The sequence below is a fragment of the Ascaphus truei genome, chromosome 11 (genome assembly GCF_040206685.1).
Source record: "Ascaphus truei isolate aAscTru1 chromosome 11, aAscTru1.hap1, whole genome shotgun sequence".
Taxonomy (NCBI): domain Eukaryota; kingdom Metazoa; phylum Chordata; class Amphibia; order Anura; family Ascaphidae; genus Ascaphus; species Ascaphus truei.
Genome location: NC_134493.1, coordinates 42948381 through 42976076, shown reverse-complemented (window position 1 = coordinate 42976076; position 27696 = coordinate 42948381). Strand labels below are relative to the sequence as shown.

The 27696-nt window shown below is 48.9% G+C and overlaps 1 protein-coding gene across 4 annotated transcripts in view; it reads right to left on the bottom strand.

Moving 5' to 3' along the window:
* The window catches only part of RNF216 (ring finger protein 216), a 65985-nt gene that overhangs the window by 20540 nt on the left and 17749 nt on the right, over positions 1-27696 (bottom strand). For all 4 annotated transcript variants that reach the window (XM_075565917.1, XM_075565916.1, XM_075565914.1 and 1 more), the window contains exons 7-13: positions 26932-27093; positions 25722-25836; positions 24968-25107; positions 14620-14670; positions 13058-13195; positions 12233-12381; positions 10196-10274 (exon numbers count right to left, since the gene is read on the bottom strand). In XM_075565917.1, coding sequence (XP_075422032.1) covers positions 10196-10274; positions 12233-12381; positions 13058-13195; positions 14620-14670; positions 24968-25107; positions 25722-25836; positions 26932-27093 — 834 coding nt within the window. The remainder of the gene's footprint in view (positions 1-10195; positions 10275-12232; positions 12382-13057; positions 13196-14619; positions 14671-24967; positions 25108-25721; positions 25837-26931; positions 27094-27696) is intronic.

Sequence of the window (27696 nt, the reverse complement as noted above, 5' to 3'; positions counted from 1 at the left end):
TCGCTCCCCCACTGTGTCCCGGGCGCTCGCTCCGCTCCCCCGCTGACTGTAGCGGCCGGGGAGGGGGGGGGGGGGTGGTGTGTGTCCTTTGGCCCTTCACTCCGCCTCAGGCCAATGAGAGGTGTGCGGGGGGGGGCGGCCCAAGGGAGCCATCTCATTGGCCGGAGGCGGAGTGACGGGCCAAAGCTCCAATGTGATTTCCCCTAGGGACAGGACAACCAGACACGCATACAACCCTTTGAGAAATATATAGATAGGCGTATGTAACAGTTACAGACCAGATTAAAATGTGAGACAGCTTTAGTTTTGAAAGAACTTAGACTGGTGGCAGCTGTGAGAGGCAGCGTGCTTGTGCCACTGGGTGTATGATAGCACTACATACTGGACACCTAACAAGCTCCTATTAAACCCCCAAAATACCCACAACATATATATAAGCATATGAGTGTCAGAGGAGTGCTACTGAGCATGGCAATATGCATTAAAACCAGAGACATAACATAAAACACAGACAAAGCTCAGTTTTTAGCACATCTAGTGAGACTCATACACGGTACAGTGCCTAAATATATATGGATAAATATCTAATAAGTAAATGGTCTTTTAGTTTGACATTTTTGGCCAAAATTGTTGTAAGCCCCTGAGCCAACGCCAAGGCAGACCACAAACTTGCCTGCTTGCAGTTTGGCTGTGACATCTCTAATACAGAGTGCTTTTCCTGGTAATGTACAGGTTAATAAAAGCTTCAGTCAGACAGAACTTTGCAGCTAATATTGACAGATTTACTATAAATCATTCTTCCTGTTATTAAACAGGTTATTAAGAATTTATATTAGCGTTAGGGACCCCTGATATGTGGTCTGCCTTGGCGTTGGCTCAGGGGCTTACAACAATTTTGGCCAAAAATGTCAAACTAAAAGACCATTTACTTATTAGATATTTATCCATATATATTTAGGCACTGTACCGTGTATGAGTCTCACTAGATGTGCTAAAAACTGAGCTTTGTCTGTGTTTTATGTTATGTCTCTGGTTTTAATGCATATTGCCATGCTCAGTAGCACTCCTCTGACACTCATATGCTTATATATATATGTTGTGGGTATTTTGGGGGTTTAATAGGAGCTTGTTAGGTGTCCAGTATGTTTTACAATTCTTGTCCAGCTAGTCATGGCTGATTGGAGGTTGGCAACCTCCTACTTAATTTAAGCTCATCCCCTCCCACATTTAAATGGTTATGGGCTCACTCCATAGCATCTTCCACTCAGGGGAACTTGCCTGCTTGCAGTTTGGCTGTGACATCTCTAATACAGAGTGCTTTTCCTGGTAATGTACAGGTTAATAAAAGCTTCAGTCAGACAGAACTTTGCAGCTAATATTGACAGATTTACTATAAATCATTCTTCCTGTTATTAAACAGGTTATTAAGAATTTATATTAGCGTTAGGGACCCCTGATATGTGGTCTGCCTTGGCGTTGGCTCAGGGGCTTACAACAATTTTGGCCAAAAATGTCAAACTAAAAGACCATTTACTTATTAGATATTTATCCATATATATTTAGGCACTGTACCGTGTATGAGTCTCACTAGATGTGCTAAAAACTGAGCTTTGTCTGTGTTTTATGTTATGTCTCTGGTTTTAGTGTATGATAGCACTGCCAACATTAATGTAGAAGGGGGCAGTAGGGCCAAGCTTGGGAGGAAGTATGAGGAGCTCCGTCTTGGACATGTTAAGTAGGAGTCGGCTGAGGGCCATTCAGGACGCTATAGCGAAGGGACATTCAGAGACTGGTCTGTACAGCAGGTGTGAGGTCAGGGGTTGAAAGGTAAATTTGTGTGTCATCAGCATAGAGGTGATATTTGAACCCTAGAGATGTGATAAGGTCACCTACAGAGGGTGTGTAAAGAGAAGAGGTCTCAGGACAGACCACTAGGGTAACACCACGGAGAGATCGACAGAGGAGTAGTTAGCAAACGAGACAATGAAAGTACGATGTAAAAGGAAATTCAGGATAGAGAGCTCTGTTACGGATACCAAGAGCATGGAGAATATAAAGGAGAAGAGTCCACAGTATCAAAGGCTGCAGAGAGGTCGAGTAATATGAGCAAAGTGTAATGACCTTTGGCAGCATTATTAGTTATTTTAGTAAAGGCTGTGTCAGTTGAGTGAGCAGTGCGGAAACCAGATTGCAGAGGATCGAGGAGAAAATAGGAGGGGAGAAAATACAAAGCATTCAAGGAGTTTATAGGCAAAACGCAGTCCTGCAGCACTTTAAGGGTTAAACAAAAAGCAGCAGGATACGCTGGATGCTGTTTATTTGAAGGCGACCTGCGTATAGGGTACTATGGGCTGCACCTTGCAACTTAAGCACACTGTCAGAATACGGTGCTGATGACGGTCCATCACAGGCTGAAATGTGGCCAAACAGGTCATGACATCCGGTTACACTCCCCTGCAGAATGGGGCGTGTTTACGCGGGTGTGTGCGTGCGCGTATACATGTGTACATAGTGCATTCAGGTCCCACAACCAGAAGTTGTCAGGAAGGTTCAGGATGATGTTGCAATGCAGCAAGAACCCAGCGGTACTACATGTTCCAGACACTTCCCCTGTAGCAGTTTCTGACCCCCATGCACGGCCCAGCAATGAAAGGTTTAAGTTGATGGCACAGCTAAAAATGTGCTTCAGTAAGAGTGCGTGCGTACCCTATTTTGCAGCGGTTGAGCTGCTCGTGGCTGGGTGTGAGCAGAGATGTTTAAACATTTCTTACCACTCACCCACCAGACAGGTCATTACACGGACTTGCCACGGCTTCAACCAGCGACATTAAATTCAGGTTTCACAACACTGGCTAATGCTGTACTGTGATTTACTGTGCAGACCTACAATCCATGAGTATAAATGAGACACAGACAGCGCCTGGCCACACGCTAATCACCGAGGCGCTTCATCCTGCTGCAGAAGTTTCTTCAAGCGACACCATCTCGCGCCATTACAGAACACACTGTGTCCAAACTGCGGAGCGTGTGGCACAGCAAGAACAGCCTGCACTGCACCCTGCATGGCAGCATGCACACCCACTGCATCCCCCACTCTGTACCTGCACACCCCACCGCGTCCTCGCACCTTCCCTTCACCACAACGCACCCCCTTCCCCGGTCTCCCCACATCAAGTGAGGTCCTCTCACCTCCCCCCACCCTGTGTTCTCACAGACCCCCTACCTCCCCCACAGCTTGCTGGAGCAGCGAATAACAAATTCACAAGTATCGTGTTCTCAGGGAAGGGGAGCACTGAATTCCCAACACCAGGGGGACAGTAGTGACAAATCCAATGTGGAAACTGCTCCGATAACCCTAGAAATTCACCTGGGTCTGACTGGCCATTCACGCTATAGCCCCCAGGGAACGTTTGGGTTGGAGTGGTGTGGGGTGCATGAAGGGTGCATGTGCTGAGGCAGACAATGAAGGAGAGGATGGAGATTCACAATGACGCACCAGCACCTCCTACTGGCAGCACTGACCTACACCTCCTTTATCACACACAAGCCTGTACAACACGCTGCAGTGCATCGATTAGAAAAGGAATGAAATCAGCTGTATGTATAAAACATGACTTCCTGATCAAACCCGACCCTGCCAGCGTGTACAGGGCTGCCGTTCGCATAATGAAAAATCGATCCCAGTGAGTGAGCAGAGTCAGAGCAGCAGTGAAACACCCTGCGCAGGATCACTAGAGCTGCCTCCCATCTTGGAGGGATTGAAGCTCAGCAGGATGCATAACAGCACAGATAATGGCTGCAGCCAGCACTCCTCCCTAGACGAGGTCCTGCATGGTTTACCTGAGCCGGGATCCCTCGGACGTATACTTCTTCATACAGATAAAAGCAGACAGGGTTTTGCTGCAATGATTATTGCGTGACTTCCTGCCTTCCTGAACTGGATAAAACCGTGGTCACCGTATTGGTGGAAACCGCAATGCCTAATCAACCCCCCATGTATATCAGGCACGGAGAAGGTCTTCTATGCAGCTCTGTACAGTGACGCGTGTGCCGACAGTGTGCCCTACACATTCATTACACTTCCCGTTTGTGATTTCGGCTTCGCTTGTGCAGCCAAACCAGCTACTGACAACACCGCAAATATGAGCCTGGCTGCATATTGTGCCACTGACACACAGCACCGTCACCCGGCTCTTACCTAATGAGAGAAATGCTGCTTATTTTGTAATGGTATAGAATACACATTAATGCACAGCAGCCTTTCATGCTTCAGGGCAGAACCCTACAAATGACCCTGGAGGGATTATGCAGAAATGTCCTTTAACTCCCCAGATCCCCTATCAAATACAGAACCATGAACATGTTCAACACGGATCCAAACAACCCCGGCCTTCTCCAGAAGTATAAAGTAGAAACTAAGAGTCATATGAAGCGGGAGCAAGGAGATGATACTTTATTCTCCTAACGAGAGGGACCACCCCCCACAGGTTGAGGCTGGGCGATGACATTACCGCTGCCAGACAAGGCGGGCTGTTAGAGGTGATGACAGACCCCCTGCAGGCCACTTCAGATCCCATTACCAAGCAAGTAATACATTATCTTCCCCCTCCACAGCGACTCGGGAGGAGAAATGCAGCCGTAACCCCTTCACTGCCTGCAAGGGAGCCTGCCATCTCTGGCAGCCGTGGTTACCACCCTCATATGCTTGGCCCAGCTAAAGCCCCGGTAGTACGGCTCAGCAGCACGGCACACGGCTGCCAAACATTTATAATCGGCACAGCCCCCCATTGTACTGCGCTGTGGAATACGTTGGTGCTTTATAAATAAAATGAGAATATTTCCACTGACTGCTTTACGTGATAGCAAAACGGTGTTAACAGCTCCTGGTTTGCCCATCACCCTCCCTAGAAGTTGCCCTTCCCTCCCCAGGCAGGACCCCCAGGAGCTGCCCATACTCCTCCTCCCCAGGAAGCACACCTGGGAGCTGCCCAGACTCCCCCTCCCCAGACAGGACCCCCAGGAGCTGCCCATCCTCCCCCTCCCAGGGCAGGACCCCCTGGAGCTGCCCATCCTCCCCCTCCCCAGGCAGCACCCCCGGGAGCTGCCCACCCTCCCCAGGCAGGACCCCCGGGAGCTGCCCATCCTCCCCCTCCCAAGGCAGGACCCCCGGTAGCTGCCCACCCTCCCCAGGCAGGACCCCCAGGAGCTGCCCATCCTCCCCCTCCCAAGGCAGCACCCCCGGGAGCTGCCCACCCTCCCCAGGCAGCACCCCCGGGAGCTGCCCATCCTCCCCCTCCCAAGGCAGGACCCCCGGGAGCTGCCCATCCTCCCCCTCCCAAGGCAGGACCCCCGGGAGCTGCCCATCCTCCCCCTCCCAAGGCAGGACCCCCTGGAGCTGCCCATCCTCCCCCTCCCAAGGCAGGACCCCCGGGAGCTGCCCATCCTCCCCCTCCCAAGGCAGGACCCCCGGGAGCTGCCCAGACTCCCCCTCCCCAGGCAGGACCCCTAGGAGCTGCCCAGACTCCCCCTCCCAAGGCAGGACCCCCGGGAGCTGCCCAGACTCCCCCTCCCCAGGCAGGACCCCCGGGAGCATCTTGTACAAAGCTGAGCTGCTAAAAGCTTAGTATGGGAAACCATGAACCTTGCAGCACAATTTCTCCATCAGTCTCACTGGACACGCATGTTCCTGTCCGCTGGACACGCATGTTCCTGTCCGCTGGACACGCATGTTCCTGTCCGCTGGACACACAGCCGTGTGCAGCTTGTTCCCCTGTAATCGTTCGTCTGCATGCAAATGTTGGCGACACATTGAATCATTCCCCACAGTTGTACCACGCAGCAGAGTATAGGGGCGCTTTACAATTAAAGATCACAATTAGAAACGCGGGGTGCGGTTTCATCCAACCAGCGCTGTGTGCTCAGGGCTCCCCAACATTGCAAGGAACCCAAATAATGCTGAACATGAACAGGACCGCGTATACTGGACCCTCCTGTGGGTTTTTACATCGTGCGCACGGAGCGGCAGTGCACGATAGGGGACCCCGGCAGTAAAGGTTTGCACAGAACACAGGTCTACCCCGAAGAATGCGATTTAAATCCCTCCAACATCACACTGTGTTCTGCAGGAATGTGACAGTCACATGTGACTGCGTCACCCCACGCAGCTGCTCCACCAGCCCTCAATTACAGCAAGTGATCAGCGAGAGCCGCGTTCCGCCTGCACGGGCCCAGGCTCATTAATCTGCAGGAGCAGCAAGACCACAAAACGCATGTCTCCATGCGGGGAACCGCATCCTACGCCCGCAACGGAGAGCTCCGAGCACTCAGAGCTGGGGCACTCACCCCCCCCCCCCCCCACCCTGGCTGGGTGTGCGGTAAAGTAAGACGACGGATACGGTTTCACTTCTACATTCATCCTTGCGAGAATTAAACTGTCCCTTTTAGAAAATAAATGCAGTGCAGGAAATCTCTGCGTTTACAGCCCCCGCAAACAAGCCTCACAGAGCCTTCATCCCTTAGGGGGGGGGGGTTGTCGTTCAAATCAGCTTACCGCAATGAAGCCCCCCTCAACCCTCCCCATAAGAAAATGAAACCGTCAAGAGCCATTTTCATACGCTGTATATTTTGGACCATATGATAAATGGTGATGTAATACAATGTGTTCCGGCAGTGAAGGGGTTACACGTGTTTGTGGATAAATAGCCAGCTTTAGGTCAAAGTGTTTGCAGAGTTTAGCCGCAATCGCCAAGCTCTAAGCAAAGCAGAGTGAAGGGATCAATACAACACTGCTAACAGACAATAAGGCATTGTTACAGAGATCACACAGTCAGCACAATTAGGGATCATTTTACAGGTCTCCTGTGGGGGGTAAAGCATCAGAAACACACCCAGTAACAGAGCGAGTGTGCGACTATATCATTCAAAATCTGGTGTCTTTTAAAAATAAACTAGCTGCATAATATTAGATTATGCCAATTAGGAAGCCACAGCATGTCAGCTTTTCAAATAGGCGGCCATATTGCGTGCCCTGTGAAGCAGGCTCTTTGCCGATCAATCACAGGAGAACGGATCAATCGACAGCTAAAAAAGCTAAGGCATTTGCATTGCCGTAAAAGCAAGGAACTGCTGCATTTATTTAAAAAAAAAAAACAGGCAAGAGGAAATGCCGCTTGAAGCATTTAGATAACCTCATGGGTGGCAGTGTCTGCAATGTCTCGTCACCGCACTCTACTGCAGGACATCACTCCTATAGGGTTCTTATTACAAGGCTGTGCTGCCGATTGCACCGTATCCACAAACTCGCTTCCTCTGACCTATTAAGGCAAAAACCTGAACCTCCTCCCCCCCAACCCCCCCATGGAAAACACAGGAAGCAGACAAGAAAAAAAAACACCCATCTGTGTGGTTCAGAAGGATGTAGAGGTTATATGTAACACAGAGAGGTATTCGGTCTCCATCCACCGCCTTGTACAGAGGCAGCCAATCTACATGACTCACTCCACACACAGCGCAGGGCCCACTTAACCCTGTGATGCCTGGGTGGGGCTTAAGTAGCCACAGGGACATGCTGACCATGACTGCAAGAACATGCTTACTGCACAGTGTGTGAAAACCATCTATTCTCCGGAATCCCACAGCAGGAAATGATTAAGTGGAAGTAAATACTTAGCTCACAACAGTAAAAAAAAAAAAAAAACCCTAATACTGCCTTAGGCTGCGTCCATAAAGGGGTCGACCGCGAGAACGCCGACTGATCAGACTGCCTAAAGGCGGTGATCGCGTCTATAAAGCGTGCGGGCCCGTGCAACAACTGATTTTAGGGTTAGGGATTTCTCGCACGATACGGCGGTAACGTGAGCGGTTCGCAATGAGGGCGAACCAGCTCCGCGACGTCAGTGGCCCGCCCATAGACACGCCCCCGGATGGTGCGCGTACTAAGGCCAGGGAAAGCACCTGCTTTCCCTCAGCCTCCGCACGGCTGCATGGTCTATGGACGCAGCCTTCTATCTCATATATAAAAGGGTGAAAGAAACCGTCATTAAAGTGGAAAAAACCTATTTGTTAGTTAAACATGTTAAAGGGGCCTGAGCACATGGCAGAGCTGTACAAGGCCTTGTGTGCAGAGCACGGAGCATCAGACTCCTCCTGCAGCACAGCACTTAAATCGCTTTGCACTGTCGTTATGTTCCTGTCTCAGTCACACACGGCTTGTCCTCCCTGCCTCCTTCCAATGGGCAGTCCCAGATAAAGCACGGCTCTGTACTGCAAGGCTGTAGCAGCCTGATCCAGCCTCTGCACAAGGTCCTTTCCCTGATTAGGGCTTCTTCACCTCTCCTTCTTCCCGGCCCAGACAGCACAGAAGGGATAGCGATCGATGCTATCCCCATAGCAACCTTTTTACACGCCCGCTCAGCGGCTCTGCTGCCTGAACGGTCGCACCGACTGCGAGAAGGGAAAGAGGCAGATCTGTCTGCCGAGTGAGCAGTGACCAATCGAACGAAACGTGTGCGTTAGGGGGAGGTGAATAAGGGGCGCTCTGGACTACTGCTACAATGTAACAATCCCCAATCCCATCCGTTCAGCTCTCCCACACACCAAGGCCGAGGGGAACCCAGCTACCACCCCAACTACAAGCCACCAATAGGCCAGACAGAGAATATTCATAGCACATTATCAGTGGTCTCTGAATGGGTTCCCTTGCTCGGCCTAAAGAAACACCGTTGTTATGATGTTAAACGCGAGGACATAAATGGTAACATTTATCTACGAGATGCATTTATGGAAGGAATTGTTAGGAAAAAAAACCTTGGTTCCTCTCACAATCATGTTACAAATGGCTTGAAAATATGAAGCAGTTGTAGATTACTTGTTATTGTAATAATTGTAGATTACTATACCCGTATAAAGCCAGACACAAAGCTGGATAAAGTATCCACATTAAAGTGTATAGGCACAGAAATACTTTTAAATAACTACATTTAGCACGGAAAAAAAAGGGACCAATGCCTCTTCACCCTGAAGACAATCCCTTTCTAAAACGTTAGACCATTTTAAACATGCTAAATATCTGGGGCTATTCTTTCATTTGGTTACAAATAGCTTTCTTTTTGCACTAATGGTGTAAAATACTCCCAGTCTGTTGCAGAATCTCATAAAGTGTTCCATGGGTGGGCAACTCCAGTCCTCAAGGGCCACCAACAGGCCGGGCTTTCAGGATATCCCTGCTTCAGCAGAGCTGACTCAATCAGTGGCTCAGAGCCAGCTGTGCTGAAGCAGAGATATCCTGAAAACCCGGCCTGTTGGTGGCTCTTGAGGCCATAATGACTGAGCCACCTGTGCTGAAGCAGGGATATCCTGAAACCCCGGCCTGTTGATAGCCCTTGAGGACTGGAGTTGACCACTCCTGGTTTTTAGTCGTGAGCACAAAGCTGAATTCACAGCACCATCTAGTGGTGACGAGGAAAACCGCAACTGCCACGCAGCAGAATTAAATCACCAACTTCACTGCAACACCTTCCAAGTGCATCCTAACCACGAGTGGAGAGCAGCGCACGAGTGGAGAGCAGCGCACGAGTGGAGAGCAGCGCACGAGTGGAGAGCAGCGCACGAGTGGAGAGCAGCGCACGAGTGGAGAGCAGCGCACGAGTGGAGAGCAGCGCACGAGTGGAGAGCAGCGCACGAGTGGAGAGCAGCGCACGAGTGGAGAGCAGCGCACGAGTGGAGAGCAGCGCACGAGTGGAGAGCAGCGCACGAGTGGAGAGCAGCGCACGAGTGGAGAGCAGCGCACGAGTGGAGAGCAGCGCACGAGTGGAGAGCAGCGCACGAGTGGAGAGCAGCGCACGAGTGGAGAGCAGCGCACGAGTGGAGAGCAGCGCACGAGTGGAGAGCAGCGCACGAGTGGAGAGCAGCGCACGAGTGGAGAGCAGCGCACGAGTGGAGAGCAGCGCACGAGTGGAGAGCAGCGCACGAGTGGAGAGCAGCGCACGAGTGGAGAGCAGCGCACGAGTGGAGAGCAGCGCACGAGTGGAGAGCAGCGCACGCCCGCAGCACAGAGCAGCGGAGACGTGCAGCACAGCACAAACATTAACACAGGAAATCACAGGGGGTCAGAGGATTATTATATACATAGCTAGACATCAGCGGGACAGGGAGAACAGAGGGAGCCGTGAGAGAACCAGGAGACCAAGGTCCTTACCTTCCGGCAGCGCGGGTTCGGGCAGCTGAATCGCTCTACGCCCTTGTCCAGTACTGCTGGGAAACTGCAGAACGGACACCTGCAGCACAAAGACACGAAAACAGACTGACCGACAGCACGACTGTGTAACACCAACATCACAGCAATGATCTGCGCCCATCTTCAGAGCGGCCTGTGCAGGGTCCTGACAGCTGGGGGGCACTTTCAACTCATCACCTGGGCGCTTGTAGTGTCATTTTTACACCATAACATAGTAGAGGTTGAAAAGAAAAGCTGCACCGAATAACCATTAAAATCAACTTAACTAAATTTGGACCAGGTGACATTGTATATTTAGAACTGATCCAGACAACCGAGAAAATCACAGCACCACGCACCCATTTTGTTTAACGGGGGGAAACCTTCCGTCCGGACTGCGGTAGACAGCAGTCCGATCTCTTTGGGTCAACACTCGATCTATGTTTTTTCCTAATCAATCAGTTCACCCCCTGGAAGAATGTGTTCATGTAGATCAGGTGTAGAGCTGTCCTCTAGGGCCACAAATAGGTCAGGTTTTAGGGATATTACTGCTTCAGCACAGGTGGCTCAGTCGTTGAATACTGCGGTGCAGCACTTCTGCTGCAAATAAAACTGGCTGTACCCAGTGTAACATACGCCGATCTAGCAGATCTTAAAAGGTAATTAAACATTACGCTTTGTTTTCACCCGCCCCTGTAATGCCTTGCTGTTTCGTCCCCACCTTATTCTCTACATCATGCCCTGCTCCTCTTCCACTCTCTCCTCCCCCGTCTTTGCGCTCTGTCTTACTGCATCTGCTCCTCTCTGTGCACACTACACTCCCTCCCCTCATCTGTCTCCTCTCCCCTCCTTGCCGTGTCTGTCTCCGCTCCCCTCCTTGCTGTCGTTGCTTCAAACCCAGTGACAGCTGAACCTTTTGTACAGAAACGTACCTAAGCGCACTCTCATATAAAATCGGGATGGAAACCTCATGTAAGGTCAATAACAGCCACCACTTAGTGAAAAAAATAGGTGTAAAACCAGCGCTTATACAAACAACAAATATGTAAATTAAGAAACAACCTTAGATATAATGTCCAAATGGTAGTCCTGGAGCTGCCTAAAGAGACTGTTCTGGTATCTTCCACCCAGACTTGGATATGTAGAAAAAAGCAACCTCCTCTGGCGCTGAGGCAAGGATGTAGATAGATGAACTCGGATTTCTTCTGTTAAACAGTGACCTCAGGAAAAAAGAAAAAAGACAAAACATGCAGGAAGCCTGCAATGGTGCATTACCCAGGGATAACAAAGATATAAATGTGAAGAGCAATTTATTACACAGGGTTAAAAATAACCGTTAAAGACAATTCTATACATACATGAAATAAAATAAATGATTAAATGAGTGCCTAAGCACTAACCAAGATCCTGAGCACTAGCCAAGATCCTGAGCACTAGCCAAGATCTTTGTAATTGCTCCGCCTGGTTAAAACTGGAAACCTACTCACCAGAGGTGACTAGGTCATGAGCACTGGTTTTATGGTCTTTGCCGCCGGATCAACCGCTTGCCTTGGGGTGCAATTCGTCTGCTGCTGTCGGGGGATCAAATTCTGTGCTCCGTGATGAATTACTTCCTGGAAAACACACGATCCGCTCGCTCGCTGACGTCACCACTGAATGTCCACTGCTACGGTGTCCCTGCGGTGCCAGAAAACCTTCCAAGGCGTTTCGAAACCTCCAATAATGTGTTTCTTCGATCATGTATGTATAGAATTGTCTTTTTAACGGTTATTTTTAACCTTGGGTAATAAATTGCTTTTCACATTTATATCTTTGTTATCCCTGGGTAATGCACCATTGCAGGCTTCCTGCATGTTTTGTCTTTTTTCCTGAGGTCACTGTTTAACAGAAGAAATCCGAGTTCATCTATCTACATCCTTGCCTCAGCGCCAGAGGAGGTTGCTTTTTTCTACAATAACAGCCACCAGTCCAGTGAGGGAAAGGGCCCCCGGCCGTCAGCATGACAGGATGAGGACTCACCTGACCAGCTCGTCCGCACAGGCTGCAGAGATGTCCTCCTCAGCCTTCCGCTCGTAGTATTTGCACAGAATATTCTCGGGAAGAACTTTCTCCAACTCGATGGTGGGGAAATTGCAGGTGCAGGTCCCTTCCATGCAGCTCAGCTCCGACTGCGAGACAACAGACGGGACTCAACGGACACAACGTCTGCAGAACCTCCTAACCTAACGGTACTGAGCTACCCCTAAGACGACCCACACTCGTCTGTTTTATTTCCTGCAGTGGTTGTAATGGGCAGGTTCCCCTAGAACGTGTCCAACGTGATAAAGTTCCCATTTAGCCATTTTAAAGATGGTCACCTTAATACCTCCGTTATTAGAAGGATGATCTCAAACAAAAAAGGGATGTCACAAAAAGCGGGGAAGCTTTTCTTTAGTACTTTACAGGGCTGGTCTGTTACCAGATGTTTTACAGAAGAGAGGAAATGTATTATCCTTTAAGGGAGCGATAAATCCTAATACCCAGGGTAAAAAACAGCCAGCTCCAAATGAGATTGCACGAGGATTCATTAGAGAAACAAACCCTTTGTGAGCGATCTATACTTTTCTGAAACATGCCACCTAACACAGGAAGCAATCTCACCCGTCCTGCAATCTCACCCGTCCTGCAATCTCACCCGTCCTGCAATCTCACCCGTCCTGCAATCTCACCCGTCCTGCAATCTCACCCGTCCTGCAATCTCACCCGTCCTGCAATCTCACCCGTCCTGCAATCTCACCCGTCCTGCAATCTCACCCGTCCTGCAATCTCACCCGTCCTGCAATCTCACCCGTCCTGCAATCTCACCCGTCCTGCGCCAAAGACGGCCTCCTGGGCATATTTAATGAGGCACTCCTTGCAGAATAAGTGTCCATCTGCGCACTGCGTCAGCTCTTCGAAGGCAAACTCCCCATAACAGCAGCGACACTCGATCATCTGACCATCCTGGAGAAAGGTAGACAAAGCACACGGAGTGTGAGCACACACCGCACACAGTGCTTACACACTGAGGAGCGAGCGCACACACCGCACACAGTGCTTACACACTGAGGAGCGAGCGCACGTACCGCACACAGTGCTTACACACTGAGGAGCAAGCACACACACCGCACACAGTGCTTGCACACGGAGAGCAAGCGCAAACACCTGAGGATGACATTTACATAGGGAGAGCGGGCACACCTCCATTACACGAAGGCAGCTCGCCCAGCCCAAAAGAGCGCGCGCCCGCCCCGGCAGAGACAGAAGGCGTCCGCCCGCCCCGGCAGAGACAGAAGGCGTGCGCCCGCCCCGGCAGAGACAGAAGGCGTGCGCCCGCCCCGGCAGAGACAGAAGGCGTGCGCCCGCCCCAGCACAGACAGAAGGCGTGCTCGTCCCACCCCGGACATTGTTAATGAGCACTCACCAAACCTCCAGCAGAGCTCGTTATTACTAATTCTGCGGCAGAATGACGGGATAGAAAGGATCGCCCCTAACAAACGGTAGCTATTTTAGTTCACATTATATTGCCGTGTATGTAATATCCCCAATGTCACAACACTGTCAGGTCACAAAGAATCGCACAATCTTAAAATATCCCGTGCTCACTCATCACAAGGAAAATCCTTCTATATTCCTGTATATGTTACCAGCAGCATCACTGTGAGGGTGAGGGAGGGCAACACCATCAGCTCAGCAATCTCTAACAGCTGCTCCTCTCCCCATCAAAAACAGTCACTCTGTCTCGGCAAGGAACAAGAGTCCAGAAGGGCAGTCTAACAGAGCCACATATATCTGAGACTCCAGAGGCGCGGTCTAACAGAACCACATGTGTCTGGGACACCAGAGGGGCAGTCTAACAGAGCCACATGTGTCTGGGATTCCAGAGGGGCGGTCTAACAGAGCCACATGTGTCTGGGATTCCAGAGGGGCAGTCTAACAGAGCCACATGTGTCTGGGATTCCAGAGGGGCAGTCTAACAGAGCCACATGTGTCTGGGATTCCAGAGGGGCGGTCTAACAGAGCCACATGTGTCTGGGATTCCAGAGGGGCAGTCTAACAGAGCCACATGTGTCTGGGACACCAGAGGGGCAGTCTAACAGAGCCACATGTGTCTGGGACACCAGAGGGGCGGTCTAACAGAGCCACATGTGTATGGGATTCCAGAGGGGCAGTCTAACAGAGCCACATGTGTATGGGAATCCAGATGGGCGGTCTAACAGAGCCACATGTGTATGGGATTCCAGAGGGGCAGTCTAACAGAGCCACATGTGTATGGGAATCCAGATGGGCGGTCTAACAGAGCCACATATATCTGAGCGACAATAAAGGAAATGAGCTTGCACTGGTTCAGCAGAGAAATACGGTGAGAAGTTAACCCTCGTACACACCTTTTGATACTGCTCCTCGTTCATTTGTAGGGCGAGAAGGAAGTCTGCATGCTGTAAAGAGAGGAAAAATTAAAAAATATATATCTATATCCAGCTATATGTATACACACACAAAATATATTTGTCCGGCAAAACCCTAATTAATAAATCTTTTTGCCGACTCCGATTGTTGCCAACAAAAAACTGTGTGACCGATCCCAGGCAGTATATTCTCCTGAGCTTGTGTGAGGAACAACACTTAATACCCCAAACTGCTCAAACTGTGTGCACAGAGCGTGGGAGGTAAAGCCGTCACTCACTACGGGAGCTTCCAAAGTCACATCCCACAATGCCTTGCTGCTGTGAATGCAAAGCATTGTGGGGAGCATCTTTGGAAGCTCCAGCTGTACGTGACAGCTATACCCCCCCCCCCCCCCCCCCCACGCTAAGGTGCAGTTTGGGGTCTTACTAAGTGGGCAGTCCCCACACGGGCTCTGGACCCCACTATACCTGTTGGGATCCCCTATTACGGATTGTTTTTTTTTTTTTGCCGAACCCCTTGGAGACACCTCACAAAACCTGTAGGGTTTCCCGAAGCTCCCGCTGGGAATCACTGAGGTAAAGGAACCTTTAGGCCTCGTTCAGGGTGCAGGCTTCGGAGGGAGGGCGTGCTGACGTGCGTGCGGCCGTGGGATACAATGTATTTAAAGTGAACTGTGGTTGTCAGGGTAGCAGCTGCCCTGTCTCCGAAGTAGGGAGTTGACGCTGGCTACAGTTTCAATAAACAAGCCAGATTGTTTTTTGAAGCTGCAGCAGCGTCACTGGGACCTCGGCAGCCAATGAAATCATTCTTGAGAATGATTTCAAGACGGCAACTTGGATCCCTAACCTCACGTCTGTAGCCCCGCCCCCTCCCCAACTCCTGAAAAAGTCTGCTGGGAGGATGTTCACACACCGCCCAGCAGACTGCCGCCCGCCCTCGCGAACGCCCTCCAACTCCTGCCTCTGGCACCCTGAACGAGGCCTTACTGGGTGCACAATCTATGCAACACTTTATAGTCAACAAAAATAGAAAATAAGGCGGAGCACTGCCAATAGTAAACACATAGAAAAAATTAAAACGTTTATTAAAGGATCATAATGGACCCCTAGGCAAAAGTAACGCATCTACGCGTTTCGGGCTGTGCGCCCTTGATAAAGGGCTTATACCACTGGTAGCACTAGGTACTAGTTCCCCATTCCCGTAATAGGGGACACTGATAATTTCTACCATTTTATATGAAGTCCTGCTGCAGAGTGTTTATGACATAAGGACACGAGCAGCCTTTGAAGCACCGGTCTTCTACTATTACACTTTATATTCAGCAGTTCCAGAAACACAACATATTCAGACGTACATGTTTCCTTGCATTCCCCACCAGTGGATTAGTTTAAGCATTTGTAATTTTTAATTCAATGATTTTAGAATGTATTGCATGGTTATTTTGAAGATGAACAAACAGCAGCTTTGGTTCCAGGGCCGCCAACAGGGTGGGTCTGCTGGGGTTGGCGTTCCGGGCCCGGTGAGTCAGGAGGCCCTGTCGCCCGGGCCCACTGCGCGGCCATGCCGGTGTCATTTAAAAAAGAAATGCCGGCATTTCCCGTGCGCACCCACCCAGGCAGTCAGTAAGTCACCCACCCATCCAGGCAGTCTGTAAGCCACCCGCCCACCCACACAGGCAGTCAGTATGGTCACCCTCCCAGGCAGTTAGTAAGTCAAGGCAGTCAGTAAGTCACCGACCCAACCAGGCAGTCAGTCAGTCACCCAGTCAGACAAGGCAGTCAGTCATCCAAGGGCAGGCAGTGAGTCACCCACCTAGTCAGTAAAGACAGTCAGTCATCCACCCATCCACCCACCCAGTCAGTAAAGGCAGTCAGTCATCCACCCACCCACCCAGGCAGGCAGTCAGCCTCTCACCCACCCACCCAGGAAGTCAGTCACCCACCCATGTGCCTTCTATCTCCCCTGCGAAACCAGCCCAACCGCCTGCCAAATAAAGGCCGCCCCCCCCCCCCCCCCGGCCGGTTGAAGGCTCCACCCCTCTTCCCCTCGGCCAGTTGAAGTGCGGGCTGATTGAAGACCCCCCCAGCAGGCCGGTTGAAGGTTCCCCCCTTCGGGCTGGTTGAAGCTCCCGCACTGACCAATCGAAGGCCTCACCGTGGACCAGTTGAAGAGAGGTACTGTAATTCATTTTAGTACCATACTGTATTGTTCTTTACCCCCCCAGGTCCATACTTAACAACCCTCCCCTCCCCCCTCGCCCATACTTAACCCCCCAACCCCCAGGCCCATACTGAATCCCCACAGGCCTTTTGTCACATTGGATGTAGCATTGGGTTTCTTTGAATGAACATTCTTTGAATGTTTCTTGTTGAAAATATTAAAATAAACAGATTGCATTGTAATGGTTTTTTTTCGGTATTACAATAAGAAAGAAACAGTTAAGTAAAAGTTGCGCTCTAAAAAAGTGTTTGTGGTGGTAGGTGCGCTATGGGTTGGGGGGGGGGGGGGCTCCCTGCTCCTTTCATTTGTCCTGGGCCCCATGATTTCTGTTGGCCGCCGTGTTTGGTTCATTTAGCTGTAAAAGGTGCAATTATCTCTGATGAGAGATTAATACAATGTAGCTGGCTGTTAGCATCTCCACACAGAGCAGCACAATGATGATGCCGGTCACAGGCTGGACGTAGGAGATACAAACACAGGCTCCCAGTGAGGACCATTTAAAAGGCAGACTGCTTGCATAAAAACCCCTCAACTGTTTGAGTCTGGATTTTAGTTCAACAAAGCCGGAGGGAGAGTTTTTGCAAGGACCGCCCCAAGACTGTGGAATAAGCTCTCTGCCGCTTTAAGAAATCAGGAAGCTTTATTTACATTCAGAAAGGAATGGCAAACAGACCCAAATACCCTGGCAGCCATCTTTCCTGCTCCCGTTCGTGTTTTCCACCCTTGGTTGGTCTTCCTCGCCATTCCCCTGTGTGTTTTCGGTAGGCCTCGGTTGTAGGTCTGGCATGGGTGTCCGCACCCTAGGTTCCTATCCCCGCTCTAGTAGCGAGTTCTCTTGACGAGTTGCGCGTTAGAAAAAGTTCTAACTAAATAAGTGTAGGATTGGTCTGAAGGAAGCGGCGCAGTCTGCGCATGTTAAGGAATGACTGACTGACTGTGTTATGTTAATGTGAAGCCTCGAAAGGAGAAAATTTAAAACAACTTACCGTAATTTTCTTTTCCTGGAACCATGGCAGTGGGCACATAGGCATTAGACATACACAGGGAGGGTAACTATGTGCCCACTGCCATGGTTCCAGGAAAAGAAAATTACGGTAAGTTGTTTTAAATTTTCTCCTTTCCTGATCACCCTGGCAGTGGGCACCATTGGGACATGGTAGTGTAAAGATGGTCAGCGCAAACCTCATGGACCTCACGATTTTGATGAAACCGGATGGAGTTGAATAAAAAGGAATGGAATAAAAAGGGAATAAGAAGGGAATAAAAACACAGTATTAGTGCATAACATACATGCGTGTGGGGGATATGGGGGGGGGGGGGGGGGAGAGGGGGGGAAAAGGTGTGAATGGAGGATACGCTGGAAGGGATGATGGTGAATTTCCACTATATAATCAAAGAAAACATAAATATATGGATTCAGTGACTCACACGGGCTTGTGTGGTATTTCTCCCTCAACGCAGACTGTAGTGGGTTAATGCAGACTCATATGCTGGAGTCTCAATAAACATAAAACTCACACGGCCTAATGTGAGTTCTTACCCTCAGAGGGTGGTGTCCTGTATGGATGGTGTGTGGTCGTCTCAGCAAATTGTCCCCCAATAGGTATGGTGTGTGAGTGTCTCCTCTCCCCGTTTCCCAGAAGACCAAAAAAATGTGTGCAAACCAGGGTTAGCAATATAACAGGTCTTTATTAGGTTAACAGTGAAGACATGAGCATAGACAAGCATACATGTTGTGAAAACATAAAGGTTATAAAACAATTTCTAACAAGGTGAAATGGACAAAACAAAAAGCACACTCACACTTAATTACAGCTTCTGCTGCCCAGCATCAGCCGCTTGGTTCAATCCTATACGATCTCCTCCTCCGTTGTTGCTCTCACTGGCGCGTCCGGCAGTGGAACCGGAAGAGGGGATCTGCACCGGATGTCCTGCGGTCGGCTGGGTCCCTCTCTCAATGAGCTCCGGCAGGGAACAACGCGTTTCGCAATAAGCTTCGTCAGGTTCCCAAGCAGTGAAAAAAAATTTAAGGAGGGATACATCAGAATAGACAACACCAGTTTAATGCTTTATCAGTTTGACCTTTATTAATACACTTTACACTATTTCACTACAGATTCTAACACTCTACGACCAAATCTTGCGGCAGCTGATGATTGTACGTCTAGTCTGTAGTATTTCAAGAATGTATTGAATGAGGACCAGACTGCCGCTTTGCATATCTGTCCTGGTGTAGCCTGGGCTTTAAATGCCCATGAAGTAGACATGGCCCTTGTAGAATGAGCTTTAATGTTCAAAGGCTTATCTTGTCCTTTGCTTTCATAAGCCTTTTTAATACAAGACACTATCCACTGGGAAATTTTGTCTTTGATGCTGCTTGACCTTTCTTTAGTCCCTCTGGAATGATGAATAGTTTGTCTGACTTTCTGATATCTCGCATCCTTTCCAGGTACACTTTTAGACATCTTACCACGTCTAATTTGTGTAGTCTTTCTTCTTTCTTATTTTTTGGTTCTGGACAGAATGACGGAATCACAATTTCTTGATTCATGTGGAACTGTGATACAACCTTTGGCAGGAATTGATGTACTGGTCTGAGAACTGCCTTGTCTTGATGTATGACTAGGAATGGTTCCTTGGCAGATAGAGCCTGTAGTTCTCCCACTCTCCTTGCTGAGGTGATTGCTATCAAAAACGCCATTTTCCATGATAACCATTTTAGGCCTATCTCCTGCATAGGTTCAAACGGAGTTGCTGTTAGTACATCCAATACTAGAGACAAGTCCCATGTAGGTACCCTGTTCTTGATTTGAGGTCTTAACCTTTTAACTGCCTGAAAGAACCTGATGATCAATCTTTCCATTACCAGATTTCTTTCCAACAAGGCTGATAGTGCAGACACCTGTACTTTCAATGAGCTAAGACTGAGACCTTTCTCAAGTCCTTTTTGCAGGAACTCCACTATTGATACAATTCTAGGTGAAAGGAAATTTTGTTTCTCTTTTCCACACCAATCGCGAAAGCAAAGCCAGATTCTATGGTATACTCTCGATGTGGAACTTTTCCTTGCTTGTAAAAGGATTTGGATTGTTTTGTCTGAACAACCTTTCAGTCTCAATGTTTCCCGCTCAATCGCCATGCCGTCAAAGCCCATTGTTTGGCATTCGGATGACATATTGGCCCTTGTCGCATCAACCCTTTGTGATCTGGTATGTGCCATGGTGTATCTACTGCCATATTTACCAAGTGTGTGAACCAAAGCCTTCTTGGCCAGTTGGGTGCTACGAGTATCACTTCTGCCTGGTCTTCCCTGATTTTCCTGATTGTTTTCGGAATTAGGGGAATTGGAGGGAACAGGTATGCCAACTTGAAGTGCCATTTGAAACTGAGAGCATCTGTACCTTGTGCGCTTGGATGAAACTGTCTGGCACAGTAGTTCCTTACGTTGCGGTTTTGGTGTGTCGCCATGAGATCTATGTCTGGTTGACCCCATCGCTCTACCAGTTCTTGAAACACCTGTGGATCTAATGCCCATTCTCCTGGGTGTATGATGTTCCGACTTAGAAAGTCGGCTGTGACATTTTCTAGTCCTGGGATATGTATGGCTGTAATATCCGACAAGTGGCACTCTGCCCAAAAGAGGATTTCTGCTGTGAGGTTCATCAGCTTTCTGCTCCTGGTTCCTCCATGTTTTGCTATATACTTGACAACTGACCTGTTGTCTGATTCTATTTTTATACAGCCACCTCTTATATGGTCTTGGAAAGCTTCTAAGGCCCTTTGTACTGCTTTTAATTCCAGTAGATTTGATGGCAGATGCTTTTCCTGGTTTGTCCAGGTTCCTTGCACCAATGTTTCTCCCATCTGGGCACCCCAACCTGTGTTGCTCGCATCTGTTGTAATTCTTACCCAGTGCACGGGTTGTAGTGTTTGTCCTTTTTCCAGGTTTCGGGTATCTTCCCACCACTTTAATTCGTTTTGTGTGTGGGTGTAACAAGATTCTTTGTCTTGTGTCCTTGTGATTCCCGTTCCATTGTTGTAGAAAATTGTTTTGCAGTGGTCTCATATGTAGTGCTGCCCATTTTGTGACGCTTAATGTTGAAGCGAATTTCCCTAGGAGATTCATGCATTCTTCTGCTGAAGTCCTGGTAGCTTTCCTGAGCTTCTTTGTTTGCATGGCTATGTCTTGCCTATTTGCCTCTGGTAGTCTCACTTCTCCTTTTGCTGTATCGAATTCTACCCCCAGAAATCTTAACAGGTGAGTGGGTATGAGATGGCTCTTGTCTCTGTTTATTAACCAACCGTGATGTTCCAGGAAGGTTATTACCATATTCTGGTCTTGTTGGAGTTTCTCCAGACTCCTTGATTTTACCAGGATGTCGTCCAGGTATGGGTATATTTCTACCCCTCTTTCTCTCATTTCTGCCACTAGAGGGGCTAGAACCTTTGTAAACGTCCTTGGGGAAGTGGCCAGACCAAATGGCAGTGCTGTGTACTGATAATGATCTTGATTTACTGCAAACCTTAGGAATCTTTGATGTCCCTTTGCTATGGGCACGTAGATAAGCGTCTTTTAAGTCTATCGCCACCATCCAGTCTCCTGGTTGTACCTCTTGAATAATCAGATTCAACGACACCATCTTGAATTTTCTTATCCTCAAGAATAAATTTACCCTTCTTAGGTCTAGGATTGCTCTGTAATCCCCTGTAGGTTTTTTTACTAGAAAAATCCTGGAATAAATTCCGCTTCCACTGTCTTCCTGAGGTACCTTCTTTATTACTTCTGCTTGTAATAATTTCTTTAAAGCCGAATTCATCTGCCTTCTTTTCTCCTTGGACTGTATACATGTTATTACGCTCATATTTCTTCTTGGCATCTCCCTGAATTCTATACTGTATCCCTGACGAATGGTCTGTAATACCCAATTGTCCTGTATTGTTAGGGCCCATGTTGCAGAAAACTGCTTCAGTCGCCCTCCTACTGACAACTGCTGGGCCCTTTGACCTTCATGTGGATTTATTCTTTGTGAATGATCCTCTTCCTCTGGGGCCACGAAAAAGCCGGTTCTGGCCACCCCTCCATGTTTGTCTTGCGAATGACCTACCAAGTCTATATGCCTTTGCTTCTTTATACTGGTTTCTATCAGCCTGTTGGAAGCCGAATCTTCTGGCTCTGTTTTCCTGAGGTAAAAAAGTGCTCTTACCTCCTGATGCTTTTGTTATTATCGCATCCAGTTTGTTGCCGAAGACGAATTCACCTTCAAATGGTAATCCACACAAGCTGTTCTTTGATGCGGTGTTAGCCATCCACTGTTTGAGCCATAAAGCCCTTCTTGCTGATACCGCCAGTGCCATAGATTTGGCAGCTAATTTTACTGCATCCAATGAGGCTTCCGCTATGTAATCTGTTGCCCATTTTACTTCGGACAGTGCTTTAAGAATAGCACTTCTTTTTACGCCTTTGTCTATTGGCTCTTCAATGTTGGCAATCCATACTCTCATAGCCCTTGCTGCTGACGTAGTTGCTATGGCAGGTTTGTAGGATGTTCCTGCGGTAACGTATGCTTTTTTCAATACATAATCCATCTTCCTATCCATAGCGTCCTTCAGTGACGCAGCTTCCTCTATTGGGATTGTGGTCTCTTTTACTATTCTGGAAATAGCAGTATCCACCTTTGGGCTAACCTCCCAATTTTTTACCTCCTCTTGTGGGAATGGATACATCTTCCCAAACCTTTTAGGCGTAAATACTCTGGCGTCTGGTCGAGCCAGTTCCACCTGCATGAGGTCTTTAATTACTTGATGGATAGGAAAGACTCTACATTTTCTTTGTCTCGCCCCAAAAAGTTTATCTTTCTTGTGGGTTAACTCCTCGGTGTCTTCTAGTTCCAATGCCTGTCTCAAGGCTTTGATGAGTGGATCCACCATTTCTACATCAAATTCAGATTCTTCTTCCTGAATATCTTGATCTGATGAATCCATTTCCCCCTCTGATATTTGAAAACAATCAATGTCAGACTCATCTGATGAAAAACCTTTCCCCTTATCCAGACTGGTTTGGGATCTAGATCTTTTCTGCGTAGGGTTAACAGCTTGCTGGACTGCCGCATCAACACTCTGTTTAACAGCCTCCTTCATCAATACAAGGAAAGTGCTCATTTGTTCATTGGTATCACCTGCAGCTGCCTTAAGACAATCTTCACATAATTTCTTCCCTATTAGGGCTGGTTTCTCACAAGCTGAACACCATTTAGTTTTCTTAGCAACCTTTCTTTTATGTTGCAGGGATTCCCCCATCCCTTTTGAAGATCCTGCTTCTGGGAGGGTAATCACCGCACTATATTATAAAAACAAAATAAATACTAAACATACACCCTAATGTATATAGACCATCTCTCTTTCCCAACTAAAAACTAAAGACTCACCTAGTCTTGGGAACTGAAGTTTTGGGTGTTTCCTTTTTCGAATCCATTTCCAGCACTTGGCTTCTCCCTGCTGAGCGTTCCATGCTGCAGCTCTCACTCACACATAGACGCAGTGTGTTCGTCGCTTCTATGACGTATCAAGTGCTCGTGCACGGCCCGCGTGTCTGTGCACGCATCTGCCGGCCGGGACGTGATGCGCGCGCTCCCGTGCGGTCGCGTGCACTGTTCCCTCTACCGCAGTGTTCCAGACACTAGCGCGGTCAATTTGAACCTTTCTCCGGTTCGCAGCTATGGCTGCTCCCCCCCGACGTGTGTAGCGGGCTCCTGGGGTACTTTTACCGCAGCGTACCAGACGCTAATGCGGTGAGTCTGGGCCTCCACGGCTCTCAGCTGCTATGCACCCTTTCTGTGTACCTTCGTTTGGTACTGGGGCTTCCTTGCACGTAAGCTTCCACGCCCGCGGCTGCAGCTGCTCCCCCCCCCCCCCAGGATGTAATGGGTTCCAGGGGCTCACCCGACTCTAAGGGGTCTCCGTCTTGCCACCAGCAGGGCGCGTCGATCGGAGCTTCAGGGCAGAGAGGCTGAGACCCTGGATATCTGCACTAGGTGCAGTAGGTGAGTCCCTTTAGAAAATAAAAAATCCTACTCCTAGCTGTGAGGACAGGAAAAAGACTAAGGTGCAGGTAGAGGGAGGAGCCTTATATGGCCTACCTGCAAAAGTCTATTTCCTGTCCTACCTAGAGTGAGAAGGTATTAACCCAATGGTGCCCACTGCCAGGGTGATCAGGAAAGTTATTTTACTGCGCAACCGATAAAGGTTCAAATGTTTTCCAAGTTATTCGGGGTTTTTTTATGGTTATATTTAGGCCAGGGGTGGCCAACTACAGTCCTCAAGGGCAAGCAACAGGCCAGGTATTAGGGATATCGCTGTTTTGGCACAGATGGCTCAGTGAAAGACGTGAGCCACTGATTGAGCCACCTGTGCTGAAGCAGGGATATCCTGAAAACCTGACCTTTGGGGGGGGGGGGGGGGGGTGTTGAGGACTGGAGTTGGCCACTCCTAATTTAGGGCATGTGAAGGTTTTTCTTTCACCCCAACTGAATGCTGCATGTGAACAATATGGATGTATACAGGGATATACCAAATAAGTAGACATGAGAAGGCTGGTGATCCAGGGAGTAATCTGATTGCCAATATTTGGAGTCAGGAAGGAATTTATTTTTCCCTCTATGAGATATCATTGGATGATATGTCATTGGGGTGTTTGCCTTCCTGTGGATCAATATACTGTAATTACAAATATAGGATAAAGTATCTGTCGTCTAAATTTAGCATAGGTTGAATTTGATGGACATATCTTTTTTCAACCTCATCTACTATGTAACGATGCACTATGTAACAAAGATGCAGCCTGACCTGTAACCTTGGCACTGTATATGCCCCATCACACACCATATCCACCTGCTGCACACCCTTATAACCCACTGCCTGTCGCCCTGCATCTTCTATCAGACCAATCCTACACTTCGAGCTTCTATGAGAGCAGTCTGCCTTGAAATAGTACTCACTCAGAGCCTGTGCTTGTATCTCATACGTCCAGTCTGTGAATAGCAGCAGAGATGTACTGCTCTGTGTGGAGATGGCAACAGCCGGTTACATTGTATTCATCACATCGCTTACCTCTGCAATCTCCTTCACCTTCTGCTCATAGAACTCCAGCTCAGTATGCACAGCGGGGAGCAGCGTTTTCTGGTCGTAACTCCTCCAGTACCGCCTCTTGTTCTCCAAGAAGAACATTCGCTTATCAATCTTCTTATTTCCTAAAATGTTACACAGGGAGGAGGCGAGTGTTACCCCAAAACACGTAATCCACTGAAGGGGATAAACTACACTTCAACCCCACTATAAAAACAGAACAGGGGCTGTAATCACTTGCTAATCCCAGCATTTACAGCAGACTGGTTCTGTAACTGCAGAAATATTTTGAAGCCTTTGTTTGAGGGATAGTAATCCGAGTGACAGTGCAATTAAGATATTTATAGGGGTGTGGTCATCAGCGTGACATTCTGAGGTCACACCTTATACGTTGATCTCTGCCAGAGGAATCGGCTCCGATTTTGTTCTAGTGCTACAATTAAACTTATCCAAACAGTGCCGATTTCCTGACTACACATGGCAGCACCCAAGGCAGAGAAGCCTGAAAGCCAACCCATTTCCCCGGTATTGTCCTGCAACTCATCCCAGCTAAGCATCATTCATTCCAGTCACCGGACACCCAGACTCTCCCAACTGAAAAGGCCAAGGGTTTTTCACCTGAAATATTTTATAATGCCAGGCAGTGAAGCAGCGCACCTCGTTTTCCAGCGTCTGCGGGATAAACCAGACACACGGATGTGCCGGCTCCTTTAACAGCCTCCAAATGAACTCTTCATACCTTGCTCAAATTTGAAGTCAATGTAGGAGAACTGGTTCATCTCTTTCCTTCTTCTGCGCTTCCCGCTGGCTTCCGGAGAGAGCTCCTGCCATTTCTTGATGGCGTCTGAAAAGGTCTAAAAACAAACACGGAGTCTGCTCAAATAATCCGATCAGCAGCAAAAACCTAATTCCTTAGGCCGAGTCCCCGGTGGCGTGCGCGCCACAGACCACAACACAGCCCTTTATGGGGCAGGCCACAGTGGCTGTGTGTGGCGCGCAAAGCGCTGACACGTACGCTGGCTGGCATAATTCTTGTCTTCCCGTGCCGCAACACGGGCACGTAGCCAATGGCAGGGCAGATATGCCCAGTCATGCCCCCCTCCCCTCCGCGATCTCCCCTACAGACCGCCGATCGCGGCTGTAGTCTCAGCAGGGAGGACTGGAGCCACAGCCTTACCCACCACCTAGAGTAGATGATGGGGTGTAAGCTCTTCGGGGCCGGGACTCTCTTTCCTTTTGCTTTATGTCTGAAGCGCGTATTCCCATTGTGTTATAATATGTCACGTGTATGGTAAAGCGCTGCACATTACGTACATAGAATGATAACATTCACACGGGCAAGATCTTCCTGGGAAAGCTCACTTCCAAAACGGATGAGAGTTCAATGGAAGGTTTAACTACGACTGAAAACATCTTTCTCCATGAGCACTACCTAGAAATGAGATGTTCATCTCCATGCATTTCCTCTGCAAAATAAATTAAGCACCGGAGAGCAAATTCACTAGAGCCGGGGTTCTCAACCCCAGTCCTCAAGGCCCACCAACAGGTCAGGCTTTCAGGATATCCCAGCTTCCGCACAGGTGGCTCAATCAGTCCCTGCTCCAGCACAGGCTGCTCAATCAGTGGCAGAAAGAGGGATATCCGTAAAACCTGAACTGTTGGGGTTCTTGAGGACTGAAGCCGAGAACCCCGACACTAGAGAACAGGCAGAAAGGGTTCAACAAGAGGAGTAATTAGCAAGAAACAGTGAAATCCTATAAAACATGGTCTCCCGTCCTGTGACCTGTGCAACATCGCACAGGTCTCTGCGTTCTTCAATGTTAATATGTCTGAAAAGATCAGACCAGGAAATCACACTGGCTAAACTTCTCTAAAAACCCAACACTGCTGGAAATGTAACCAGAGCTTCCTGGTGCAGACGCAGAGCGGTTACAAACAAAAACCAGCACCTTTCGTGTGATTGCATAGTGGCCCTTCAGCTCGTGCAGGGCCCACTTAATGTCCTGGCTGCTGAGCATCTTGAAGTCGGCCATGAGAAGGTCCGAGGCTTGGATAAAGCACCGCTGATCAAGGGGGAGGAGGTGGGCGAAATCAAACAGGTCCACTTTTTGCTGAGGGACAGAAGAATATCGTGAAGCAATATAAAAATAAACACACCGACCCCACTAACTCAGACCCACCTCATTTACTTAACAATGCGTCTCCGTTTCCTTTTACTTCGCTTCCTCAGGAAATACTTTTCTATTTTTAAGGCATATTTGAAATGTCTCTGAAGTAAACCAAGTCCATCACCTCTTATTATTAGTCTTATTACTTTTCCTCGTTTGCGATTCCCGGCACGAGAATGCGCCACGGCATCGCCCTGGTTAAAACAAGACCTCCCCACAGTAACACAAACCGAGGAAAGAATATGTCATTTTCCATGGGGAAAATCACAAGCCACTTAAATATCTCGGGCGAAAAAAAAATCTTCAATTACATGGGAAACATGGATCTACCACATCAGGGGTGCGCAGCGCTTACAGAGGCCACACGCTCTTCCCAAAAGCATTAAAATGAGCGGGGGATCACTCTGTAAGTCCCCTTACTTGACTCAGACCGCCATGGCAACGCGGCTTTGATGACGTGCGGGGAGGGGGGGGGGGGGTGTCACGTGACGACACATGACCCCGTGGCATCATTTGATGCTTGAGACAAGGTAAAGGGGGGGGGGG